Source organism: Ailuropoda melanoleuca, chromosome 4 (genome assembly GCF_002007445.2).
Source record: "Ailuropoda melanoleuca isolate Jingjing chromosome 4, ASM200744v2, whole genome shotgun sequence".
Lineage (NCBI taxonomy): Eukaryota > Metazoa > Chordata > Mammalia > Carnivora > Ursidae > Ailuropoda > Ailuropoda melanoleuca.
The window spans coordinates 71,004,594-71,018,244 of record NC_048221.1 but is presented as its reverse complement, the minus strand read 5'-3'; the positions used below and the strand labels follow the sequence as shown (position 1 = coordinate 71,018,244).

At 39.1% G+C, this 13,651-nt stretch overlaps 1 protein-coding gene across 3 annotated transcripts in view; it reads right to left on the bottom strand.

Annotated features, from left to right (window-relative positions):
• The window catches only part of CAMKMT (calmodulin-lysine N-methyltransferase), a 386,188-nt gene that overhangs the window by 68,270 nt on the left and 304,267 nt on the right, over window positions 1-13,651 (bottom strand). For 2 of the 3 annotated variants that reach the window (XM_002912408.4, XM_019809592.2), the window contains exons 4-5: window positions 2,751-2,811; window positions 645-699 (exon numbers count right to left, since the gene is read on the bottom strand). In XM_002912408.4, coding sequence (XP_002912454.1) covers window positions 645-699; window positions 2,751-2,811 — 116 coding nt within the window. The remainder of the gene's footprint in view (window positions 1-644; window positions 700-2,750; window positions 2,812-13,651) is intronic. The other variant, XM_034659072.1, reaches the window with a different exon arrangement.

Genomic DNA, 13,651 nt, shown 5'->3' with positions numbered 1-13,651 from the left:
CACATTGGGCTGTAACCTCGACACATTGTGTAAGAGCGACAGGTTTGTCAAATGCCAATCAGTGTAACAATATGCTTTTATTTGTAGAGACATAAAAACTTGTCTAATGCACTGTGCTGCTACATAATATCTCCTGAATACATGACTCAGAACCCAGAGAATGGGGAACGACGTTCCTGAATGGCCAATCTAATTCAAAAGAATCTAATTACTGAGCGCTCTGGATCATGTTTGTTGGTGTAATAATGCAGGCAAAACATTAGCAGCTATATCATGGTGCTCCAACTGTGATTCGCCGGGCTATTCCTGTATCTTAGCAAATGGGACTATAATCTGAAAAAAAAAAAAAAACAACCAAAAAAAAAAAAAAACCCCTTTCACTATGGCAAAGAAAGACCGCGCGAGGCCTGGAATGTCACAACAAGCGATATTGACTACACTGAGGTAAAATGTTTCTGCTCATCGAGGCAACCATAAAATCAATATGATCCGAAAGTAAGTCAGTCTAGAAGGTCTCTCAAGACCCGGCAGCTTGACCGCCACTGATGCTGTTGACGGTTCTCTGACCCAGCCGTTGGAGGCCCTGGAACATTTTTCCTTTTGTTCTTCCCTCTGAATGGGATTGGAATTGAGAATAGACCTACCATGAGCCCAGCCAAGCATGTCATGCCACCCCCTAGCTCACACACAGCAAGGTCCCTGAAAGAGAGAAAAGAAATGGTAGAACCCATACAAATTAGATGAAAATGGTCAGAGAGATATATATGTTACAAGAACAAATTGCCAATCTGCAGTAAGAACGGCGCTACCAGGAAGTTGGAGAGACATGACTAGGGTACCTCATGTTGCTTTGCGTTTTAAAAATAATTATGAAATAGAAAAGTCACAAAGCAGGCAAATCAGTGGGGGTTCCCTCATTAGTGTTCACTGCAACATTACCACCGCTGAGCTGAAAAATCTGAGAAGGTTCCCTTTTTTTCCCTTGTCAATGGCGCTGTCTTTTAGAACTAAACTAGCTAGAGTAGCGAAAGATAATTGTTAGGAAAGGGTAACACTGTTAATCCACATTCATTCCTTCAAAAACAGTTAGACAAGGAAATGAACNAAAGTAAATGAACATATATGAGTGTGTATATACCTATATTATAGTCACATACACACAACACACACACACACACAAATAAATGCGATCTTGAATTTTTTGAAAAAAAAAATTCGACACCAAACTGAAACATTTTGGAAAGCTGAACCGCCCCCATAAAGAACAATTACACAAAGAGCATTTAGCAATTAACACTTAAATCACAATTGACCCCAACATGACACGGTGAATAAACAATGCAGGGACATAATATGGTTAAGCCAGCAAACCCGAGGCTAAAGTAATGACCAGGCTCTGACTTCACCGCTCAAAAGTAAAGCTGCTCAGAGTTAAAGCTGACAGCCTAGTGTGGCACTCTGCACTCACCTTCCCCTTTGTGCCTAAATATCAGCCTTCAATGTGGGACATTCTTACCCTGGCCCACTGCTCGATGATTGGAGCGCCAGTCAGGCTAAACCACAGCGAGAAGAGCAAATGCCAGACTCCCAGAGCAGCTCTGCAGCCCAATTTCAATACTGCCCTGTGCTCATTTTATACGCTTAAACCCTTTAGATTGTTCCTTCTTCCCAGGTTGGGAAGTTTATGGCCTCAACAGGAGAAAAGAAAGAGAGGAGGACAGAATTGAAAGGGAGGGAGGGGTGCAAAGAGAGGGAAGAGGGGGAGAAGCCAAGCAAGGACATTCATATTCTGAAATACACTTAATGAGTATTTAGTTGTTCAAAGCAATTATAGACTGGTTGGTAAATATGGACCCACGGAGCTTCAAAAAATACATATTATTGACCCAATCTTGTAAGTACATATTGTTAAAACACACACCATGATCACTAATGACTTGTCTGGAATCATAATGGGCTATTCAGGAAGCATATGTTGGGTGACTTTTATAAAATGAGGATTAAAAATGAAAAACCTATATTTTCTGGATCTACCAAACATCTTTAGAATTTTTAAATAAAAGGAGGTGTTTTTTTTCTTTTTCCTAAATCCCATCCATGGGTTTGATCCATAATGCACACTGACAATTGAAAACCTTTATTTCCGTAGCATGAATCTGTAATAGTAATTTATATTTTACAAATACATATTTGTATTTGTATTTGTCTATAAAATGCCTTTAAAGCCAGCGGTGGGATGGCATCTTTAAATAATAGCTGTGGGGTATTTATTTATCAAATATTCTGTAGTGATTTCCCTAACAGAAGTTTAAAGAATGTCTTTATTGTGGTTTGTTTTTTTCTTTTTTTCTTTTTTTTGACCTTCACAATCAGTAAGGATTGATTGGAGCTTCACTTTTGTTTCCCCAAAATCAAAGTGAAATAAAATGCCTTGAGTGGAAATCAAAAGCCTTTGACATATAGCAAAAAGCTTGCTGTGCAGTATTAGTACCCAAAGGCAATTCAGATTTCTTTTCAGAAGCAACATGTTTTCACCATGAACTTTTTCCCCTCACTCCTTCCTCCCTCCCTCCCTCCTTTCCTTCCTTCCTTCCCCCCTTCCATTTCTTTCTTCTTTCTTTCTTTCCTTCTCTCTTTTCTTTCTTATATTTAACAACTTAATTTGAAGAATGTAATCACAGCAATCTTTAATATGCAGATACAATACCCATAATGGGCTATAAAGTATCTTTTTAAGTGCAGCTTTGTACCTGAATGCATTACTGTGCTTGAGGCAGTAGTAAGCCAAAACCTCTTCAGATGGCCAGATGCCTGGAAAACACAAGAGGATACACTTTTTGATTATAGGAGTCTGTTCTATAATCATTCTCTATAGTCATTCTCGTAAGAAATGGATTTTAAAAATAATGTTCAGGACAAGCTATTTCAACTTGAATCAAACTTAACATAATTATTACTTGTAATATGTCATATCAAATGAGTTTCTTTTGTTGTTGATGATAGCTCTTTTCCCAGAAAAACGGTAAAATATCTCAAATAAATTTTACTAAATTTCTATTACAACAAGACAGCAAGAACAATAACAGCCAAGATTACAAATATTGAAATTTCCATTCTAATGGTACTTCAGGTAGCTGATCTTATACACGTGAACCTTCTTTTCAGCCAATTCATTAGCATCAGTCGAAGACCTACTATATATGCAGCTCATGTGGGGCAAAAATAAATGGAAAAAACACTTACAAGAAGGAAAGAAGACCACTGAGGTCATTATACCTTTTTCTTTGATTCCATCCTAATGTTTTCAAACACACACAATTATCTTCTTTCTTCAATTAAAAACATCAAACTGGCGATTAAAACTAAGACATTTAAATTTCACCAACTTCGGCACATCTTTAAATTTAACCATAATCCTCCCCGGTAAACTCCATGCATGGGCATTTCCTAAAATCATCACTTGTATATCATTTCTTTTGAAGACTTAGATCATCTTCATGAATGAATATAAATGCCTTAACAAAAAAAAGACAAACACGCTTGGAAACGATGTGTCTCTAGTGGTTATCACAGGGTGGTAGGGTTGTAAGTGCTTTTAATTTTTTTCTTTACACTTTTTGAATTTTCCAAAGATTTTTACAATGAATATGTATCACTCCTATAATCAAAATAAACCACAGCCTTATAAAAATTAGGTTTTCACCAAGGGGTCAGACTCAAAGGTCAGGCAGGACACTAGCATCCTGCTCTGCCTGAGGCTGAGAAGGCTCCACCGTCCTGGGAAAGAGCAATGAATGTTCATGGCCTTCCTACTAAATTCTCTTCTAATGGGTCTGGATGCAAAGTTGAAACACCTAATGAGACTTAATTTTTTTTTCCCTCCTAGATGCATCCCCAGCTTCGAAGAGTGAGATACCCAAACATTTCAGAGAAGAGGATGTCAAAGAAATGGTAAGTAAAATCCTAAGGGAATCAGTCGGTAAACAGGTGAACAGCAAAGACACTGACCCCATGGAAACATCTGCTGCAGGAAAGTCTGGTCAAGTGTAATCTAGCTCAGCCTCCATGGTATTTCTGGCAGAAATGACAGTTTGGGAGAGAACAAAGTAAACCAGCAAGAAGTGTTTGGAGTTATATTTAGGAAGAAAGTCAGAAAGGCAGGGGAGTGCAGCAATCAAGATCACAGGAGCTTTGGAACCAGACTCCTTGGGCTCCAGTCCCAGCTTGCTGGGCTGAATTCCCTAGCTGAGTGACCTTGGATAGTTTACCTAACCTCTCTGTGGCTCAGGTTCCTCACCTGTAAAATAATGCAATTGTAGTATCAACTTCACAGAATTGTTGTGAGGATTAAATAAGTAAAATACATGAAATGTATTTATAACAGTTCCTAACTCATAATGAGCTCAAAGAAAAATTAGTTGTTAATGTTATCCTCCTGCAAAGGGGGATAAAAGGGTAGAAGAGAGACTAAGTGGACCCCGACAATTATCCCAATGACCAGAACAGATGGAGAACCTTTTTGTTCTGTTCCTACCTATGAACTTTGCCATGATCCCAAAGTCCTAATACCTGGGCTACCTCCATATCAAAAGAACTCTGTAAAGAATAAAGCATATAATAAAATTCTCTGAAGGAAGAGCCCAAGACAGTGTTCTACACCAAGTATATATAATCACCAGAACAAAGAATTTCTTTATGCCTTTAGTAGATGGTTTTGAGGTTTAAAAAAATAATGATAGGGGAAGGGTATTTAACTAAAATTCAAGCTTTGATTAAGTACAAAAATGTGACTTCTAAAATGCATAGTCTTTTAAGGGAGTTTTATAATTTTCTCAAAAAATTATAGAGGTTGATTTTTAACTAAATTAAATACAAAAATATGCAGAACAAAGTTAATAAAATCCCCTTAAATTCCACCATTAGTATATATAACCCCTAGTAACATTTTGGACATCATTTCAAAAAAAGCTCTCTAAGCACAAAGATATTTTACACAAATGGGATCTTACCATGCAGGTATCTGACAATCTGATTTTGCCCCACTCAATATGTGATGAATAACTTCCCATGACAATAAAAATATACCTGCATCTTTTAAAATGTATATATATAACCTCAAATACACACACACACACACACATATATATATAATTTTTTTTTTAAGTAGCCTCTACACCCAGTATGAAACCCAACATGGGGCCTGAACTCATGACCGTGAGATCGAAACCTGAGCTGAGATCAAGAGTCAGATGCTTAAGTGACTGAGTCACCCAGGTGCTCCCTTGCATCATTACTTTTAATGACTGCCTGATTTTATGTCTACTTCATAATTTATTTAACCCGTTTCTTCTTGAGAGACATTTATTTTGAGTTTTTGATGCTATGAGATTATAAACAGTGGTACAGTGAAGACACATTATTTTTCCCCAAAATGTGATTTTTCTCCATAGGTCAACTACCCAGAAATGGGAAATCTGGTCAAATGTCAAGCACCTATCACATTGTGATATAACAAACTGTCCTCCAAAACACTGTACCAAACATACCTCCAAATAAGAGCGTTTATTTCCTCACAGTCTTGTCAAGGTAAGGTTTTGGCAACCTATTTTATTTTTGCGAATCTGCTACATTTTTGAAAGTTATCTCTGTGCAAATCAACACCACACTGAGATACCACTTCACACCTTCTAGGATGGCTATAACCAAAAAGTCAGACAATAGCAAATGTCGCCAAGGATGAGGAGAAATCATGTAAAATGGTCCAGCCACTTTAGAAAACAGTCTAGCAGTTCACCAAAAACTTAAATGTAGAATTAACGTATGGCCCAATAATTCCACTCCTAAGAGCATACCCAAGAGAAAAGAACACACGTCCGTACATAAATTTGTACACGAATGTTCACAGTAGCGTTATTCATAATAGCTAAAAAGCAGAAACAACCCAAGCGTCCATCAACTAAAGAGTGGATAAATAAAATGTGGTATGGCCATGCAATGGACTATTATTTGGCAATAAAAAGAAATAAAGTACTGATTCATGCTACAACATAGATGGCAAAACCTCATCTTGACAAGACTTTGAGGAAATAAACATTCTTATTTGGAGGTATAGGTTGGTACAATGTTTTGAAGGACAGATTGATGTATCACAATGTGATAGGTGTTCAACCTTTGACCAGATTTCCCATTTCTGGGTATTTGAAGTATGGAGAAAGATCATATTTTGGGGGGAAAATGTGTCTTCATTGTACCACTGTTTATAATCTCATAGTATCAAAAACTCAAAATAACTTAAATGTCTCTCAAGAAGAAACTGGTTATATAAATTATGATGTAGACATAAAATCAGGCAGTCATTAAAAATAATGCCATTATTTTAAAAAAGTTTTCTCATTTCTTTTCTTTTTTTTTTTTTTAAAGATTTTATTTATTTATTTGACAGAGAGAGTACAAGCAGGGGGAAGGGCAGAAGGAGGGGGAGAAGCAGGCTCCCGCTGAGCACAGAGCCCGACACAGGTCTTGATCCCAGGACCCTGGGATCATGACCTGAGGTGAAGGCAGATGCTTAACCGAATGAGCCACCCAGGCACCCCAAGTTTTCTCATTTCTATTTGTGGAAATATAATGGTCTTTTTTAAAAGGATTTTATTTATAAAGAACTTCTACAGAGTTTAAAGAGCCACTGAGTTCTATGAGAATGGTTAAGACAAAAATGATTAAGACAAATGATTGTGATTAAGATTAGTACCGAGACCTTCTGACTCAGTCTTTCTCCTTTCTCAGAAACCGCTACTTCCAGTTCTTTTAGTTGATGCGTCTGGTAATTACTTCCATATTTCTACATATGTTTGCATTGTCTCTCCTTGATTTTTCAATTTTAGGCGATATCTATTGACCCCCCACTCTGGAAAATCAGCTTCTTTCACTTTCATCTATACTCCTCTCCCCATGCCACACACACCATGCTCCTTATTCACCCACCAGCACCATCTTCCTATTATAGATATGTTCTAATTTTGGTAATAAACAGTCATTGTCAATTTCATTATGACCATGAAATCATACTGAGCCATGTAGTAAACTACGATTGCTTTTTCTCTCATGTATAATCCCCCCTCCCTGTGGAGTTTATAATTGTTTTTTTCTTATTTCCTAAGGTTTTTTATTCAATCTCAAAATCCAGTTGTCAATTTCCCCTCTCAGTACATTCATTCACATCAGGTATTCTATCAACATCATGAGGAATTCTCTCCTGGTGCCTTCTGACCTGCCTTCGTCTGGAATGAATGCCCCCATGCTTGGTGCACAGCTGATACCCTAGAATCAATCTCCATTTCATTCCAGACTCCCCTTTGCCCTTCTCCTGTATCCCATCTCTTGTTTCTTCTATGCTTTGTCTTCCTTTCTTGGTTTACTTCCTCATTTTAGTGCAAGACATCCTCCAGTAGCTTCTTGAAAAAAAGTGAGTGTGAGGTATATGTTTGGGAACTTCCATGATTCAGTGGGTATTTCAATCTAGAAACCTCTATGCTCTTCAGATCTTGGGAAGTTTCTTGGGAAGTTCCATTGATTAAATCCTGTCCTCTTTATCTAGAACTCTTATTATTTGGATGTTGAATCTTCTGAACTCATCCTCTAATTTTCTTATCTTTTCTTTCCTGCTTTCTATCTCTTACTGTTTTCTACTTTCTTGGAAATTTCCTCAACTTTGTCTCCCAACCCTTTTATTGTACTTCTCATTTATGCGATTTTTTAAAAATAGCATAATAAATAAATAAAAAAGATTTATTTACTTATTTATTTGAGAGAGAGTGCACAAATGAGTGGGAGGAGGGGCAGAGAGAGAAAGGGAGAGGGAGAATCCACAAGCAGACTGCCCCCTGAGTGCAGAATCCAATGTGGGGCTCGATCCCAGGACCCTGAGATCATGACCTGAACCAAAGCCAAGCGTCAGACATTTAACTGACTGAGCCACCCAGGTGTCCCACATTTATGCTATTTTTGATGGTAGTTCTCTATTTCTTTTTTAGAGCATCTTATTCCTGTTTCATGAATCACTCTTTTACAAACTTATTTGAAAATACGAAAATTATAGTTTCTTTTAAGTTTTCTTATTCTTACGTAGTCTATTTTCTTCATGTTGCTTTTTTCTGTTAATTGATTTTGGTACCTTTCACATCAAAAACTTTCCTCTGATATCTTGTTGTTTGATTAAACATACTTGTAGGAAGATAAAAAGATGGTTGGAAGTGAAGAGGGCTGAGAGTGTGCGGATGGAGTGGAATGTGGGTGACTCTGTGTGTGCTCACCCAATCTCTCCAGCCTGCTTTTGGTAGTCTCTCTGATTTCAACTGTGCCTGGTGTCCCTCAACCTAAAATGCTGCACTTTAACCCTCTCCAGAAAACAAGTCTTTTCCATTGGGAGTATAGAGGGAGAAGTTACTTAGTAGCCTGGAATAGGTATGTAACCACTGCTTTATAAACAGTTTTCAATCAGTCTTCCTTATGTTAGCTCCCTTCAACTCTACTTGTACAAATGCCCCAATTTCTGAGCCTTTCAAAGTTTCAGAAGTATGAATTGGTTTGGTTTTCAGCTTTCTCAACTGATGGCTTTGTCATATCTGCTAAGTCAATGACTTCTCATCCATTTGCTTCCCAGCTTCCAAAATTATGTTATTGTATGTCCCCTCATTCTATTATCCTTGTGGGTTTAGATTTTTAAAACATCTCTTTACAGTGGTTTAGTTAGGTTTCTGGAAGGAAGTGACTTTAATGCATTGTTCAATCTCCAAGTTAACCTGAAATCCAGAAATATATGGAATGTAACTGTTTGTGGGCTAATTCTAGAACCCAAGACATATTATAACTATTCTCATATAACTATTCTCAGAGTACATTTTTAGCATAAAAGTTTAAGCTCTGAGTGGCGGGGTTTCAGTACCCATCCCAGAAGAACAGTGATTAGAAGGACTTCATGAAACAGAAACTCATTGGAAAAGTGATGAGAATAAATTTTAGAAGGACATACAAGCCAATGACACCTATTAGGGAAGATTTTCTTATACTCAAGATTTTTAAACTCCATTAATAATATCATAGGGCTCTATTGATCAATTATAGAGATTTCCGCTATATTGTTGACATCACCCGATGAGACAGAGAAGAATGCCCAAAGTGGCATTTAGAGTTGCCAAAGTATTGGTCCCAAAAAAAAGCATCACGTAACATTTTAATTAATGACTTAGTCTAGATAACTTGTTTCCTAAACACGTCATGAATTAGGACAATTCCTTAAAAGTTATTTGGAAGCCTATAGTTCCCTATGCCTTAGTGCTTTCTGTACAAATTGAATTAGTTTAACTCATAGGAGAAAAGTCTTCTTTCATCCATTGGGCCTCCATAAAGCATTAGCTAAACAAGAGCTCTGTTTGGAAGAAGAAAAAGAATCATATATTATACTTGGGTTTCCATGGTCATTTGATTTCATTCCATTTTCTTTCAAACAAAGGATTGCTTCCCTGCAGATGCCTCTGTCAGAACAGGTCTGCTGGATCTAACAAACTTCAGAAAGCTGTAGCCAGCCAACACCAAAATTAGAAAAACTAGCTGTCTGTGTAGCAATAATGAGGGGGAAAGTTGCCAATGTGATCGTAGCCACTTTTTTGTTGTTCGTTAAGCAGTTAGTATAGAATTATTTTAAATGTCAAGTTTTACAGTTAATCTGGAAACAAACAATACATCCATTATTAACCTGAGGGCTGAACTACCCTAAAATTAACTATGTAGATATTAAGAGACATAAATCTCTAACTGAGCATGGGTCCTTCCTCCTAGATCACTTGCATTTGAGAGCATTTTGCTTTTCCAGAGTTCACGTTAGAGGAAAGTCCTGAGACTTTGTCAGATGGCATCAGAACAGCAGACTGCTGACTCTCGCTTTTCACTCTAACAGCTTGTACTTGGCCCATGGGGACAACACACCCAGCTCTCGCAGCAGAAAGATGGCTTTCCTCTGATCAGCTGATATGAACCCACACAGCAGTTTTCTTTACCCTCCTCAAAAGAAAGGATCATGTCCATCATGCAGGAGTCAGAAGTAAGGACTCTCCCAAATCTGAGACTCAAATGGGAAGGCCACCACACTCTTAGATAAGCTGTTGAGTCTTCTGGAAGAAGAAATACATTGGCAGGTGTTACTAAAAGTAAAAGCAGTTCATGTGGAATGGGTAGGTAAACCTCTTGGACTGTTTTCCATGTTTATACTCTGTCTCCTTTCCTTAAACATTTCTGCTTTGTCATCAATGTTTCAGCACAGAGTGGAAATCCAAAAGAGGACTACAGAATACTCCATAAATATTTTGGAGGCACCAGTATGTTTCAGGCCCTATGGATCAGCAGGGAATGAGACAGCGTGGTCACTGGAGCTCCCATCTAGTTAGAGAAGGAGATATTAAATAAACAATTACAGAAATAATGTGCCTAATTATAGTTGTAACAAAGGCTATGTAGGAAAAATAGAGGGTACTTCTGAGAACATACCATAGGGGACTTGACTTGGCTGGAAGGGAGGTTGGGAGGAGTCCATCAGGAACACTTTCCTACAAAAATGGCATGCAAGCTGAGACCCAGAGGATGAAGTGTCAAGTAGAGGAGGAAGAAGGGGACAGGTGGAGGGAATGGTCCATCCTAGGGGAGCCCCATGAGATAAAGCTTTAAAGAGGAGAAGAGTTCACTATTCTAGGAATAGAAATAGGGTCAGTGGAGCTGCAGAATACATGAGAAAGGAAAAGAACAGTCCCAGGTGTGACTGGGAGGGGTGGCTGGGGGCTAGATCCCACAGGCTCAAAGCCATGTTAAGATTTTCAAATTGCGGGGTGCTTGGGTGGCACAGTCGCTAAGCGTCTGCCTTCGGCTCAGGGCGTGATCCTGGCGTTCTGGTATCGAGCCCCACATCAGGCTCCTCCATGAGGAGCCTGCTTCTTCCCCTCCCACTCCCCCTGCTTGTGTTCCCTCTCTTGCTAGCTGTCTCTATCTCTGTCAAATAAATAAATAAAATCTTTAAAAAAAGATTTTCAAATTGCATCTTAATATAAGTGATACATTTTTAGCAGCAGAGTGTTATGATCAGACTTACATTTTAGAAGATAAGTCTGACTACCCTAAAGAAAATAGATTGAAGAGGGGCAAGAGGAGGCAGGGAGAAAACAAGGTCAGAGGCTACTACAATGACCTAGGTGAGCCCTGACGGTGGTCTGGGTGATGGTTGACAGAGATGAAGAAAAGTGAAAAGGTATGAGCTATACTTAGAAAGTACACTGACAAGACTTACTAGTTAATTAGATGAAGGGGATGGTAAGAGAGAGGAAAGTGTCAAATATGACTTAGGTTGTGTCATGAATAAGTGGGTGGATGATGTACAGAAAACGCATATAGGGTTTTCCTTCAATTTTATATGAACCGAGGAGGCTGGATTCATGGTACAAAAATACCAGCTAGTGGTTTGGGGTCTGATTCCGGCTCTGCCACTAATAATCTACGTGATATTGATAAGTAATTTAGCCTTTCTGAGCTTCAGGATCCTCATCTGCAAGATACCAGGCTTGGGCTAGATTATGACCGGGGGGCTTCAAGCTATAAACAGTTATAATAAAAAACCCGATCTCATGCTCCAGACTTAGAGTCCAGCTTGATCACTGGCTCTGATGGTTGTGTGACCTTGAGCAAGCTACTTAAAGTTTCTAAGCCTCATTCACTCCTTCATTCAACTTAAAATTACTGGCAGTCAGGCCTGTTCTAGGAGCTGGGGATACAGCAGTGATTAAAACAAAGCCTTTGCCCAAATAACTTCAATGGGGCAACGGACAATAAACAAGGAAATTCCAGACGGTGATTAATGTTGGGAAGAAAACAAAATGTTAGGGGCACCTGGGTGGTGCTGTCGTTAAATCTCCAACTCTTGGTTTTGGCTCAGGTCATGATCTCAAGATCATGAGATCGAGCCCCGGGTTAGGCTCCACCCTCAGCATGGAGGCTGCTTGAGATTCTTTCCCTTCCCCCCCTCCCCCGCTCCTCCCACTGCTCATGTGCTCTCTCTCAAATAAATAAATAAACAAAATCTTAAAAAAAAGAAAAAAGAAAAGGAAAAGATAAGGAAATAGACAATAACTATGGGGCTGGCGGGGGTGTTGCTACTTCAGCCAGCACTGTTGTGCAATGCCTCGGTTCTCCTAATTGTTAGGCACAAGCAGTAAAAGTACCCACTCACAGCACGGCTGTGAGGATTAAATGAGATAATGCATGTAAGGCACTTAGAACAGTGTCTGGCATGTAGCAAATTTTTCATAATGTTAGCTATGGTTGCTGCTGCTATTTGTCATTGCTATTATTTTGACATGTTTCCATCCAGGAAATTTTATCAACCTTGATCATATTTTTATGATAGTTTCAGGGAGATTATGATTCCTAATTGATAACCTGCAAAATCAAAGCAAAACTGACCTTTGGGAAAGCTCCCTCTAGCTATGGGAACTTTGAAAACTGATTGTGAAACAAGAATTCCATAAAAATGGACAATGCTTATTCTATACTTGTCCTCCTGCTCTGACCCATTAACAGACCTGTTCTGAACAATAAATTAAGTGCAGGCCTCCCTGTGTTTGTGGAGCCAGATCACAGAGAACACGGGCACATCTGGCTGAAAGGGTGTCGGCATCGCCCAGCACAGCGAGCAGGTGGAAGCTTGCCCACTGACCTGCTAACATTGATCGAATGCTGACTGCTGTCCAGGCACTATGCGGTAGATGAGGAAATCAAGGCACGGAGAGGTTAAGAAAACTTCTTCCAAATCAGATAGATGTTTTGTCATGAAGTTGCAATTTGAACCCAGATAACCTGATTAGAATCTGATTAGAATCTGAACCTATGTCTTACACTACCATCCCCTAGATTGCAAAAACAAGGGTCCAAATGAATTGCTTTGCCATTTTGTTTCTTCTGCTGTTCCTGGAGAAGCCAACTGAACTAAAAGAAGGACAGACAGTGAGCATGTGGAAGGAAGAGAACGGGGCACAAAAAATTACCCAAGTATTTCAACAATAAATTCTTCTAGGACCACAAGATGGGTCCATTTCTGGGTGTGATTTGATTTTTAAAAAATGCATTAAAATTAAAAACTTAAATTTTACTTCAGATACCCAGCTCCATCGGGACTCCATGGTGGGGATGAGGAGATGGTCTTTGGAGAGCATGCCCCAGCCTTCCATCGGGTGGCTAGTTTTAGAGCAGACACCGGGAAAGCAACTAAGGGACAGATAAGAAACAAAGACAGGACAAGGAAGATGCTAGAGGAGCACCAAGAGAAAGGAATACACAGGATGCCCCGCGACCACAGCCATGGCCATCTTGCGTGCCTCTACAGCAAGGCGACTCGGAGGACAGCTCTGGGCTGATTAGCTTTGGGAGCTCTCCTTACCTCATCTCCTTCTCTGGAAGTAACAGTACTATCTACACAGTAAGTACAGATGGGAGGATCAAGTGAATTAGAAGAGTACCAGCAAGTGTTCAGTCTGTGTTAGTTGTTCCTACTTTCAGCGGCATCACTGATTGGACACTCACTGCTCGGCAAGCACTAGGCTGTTTGCTTTATACAGAT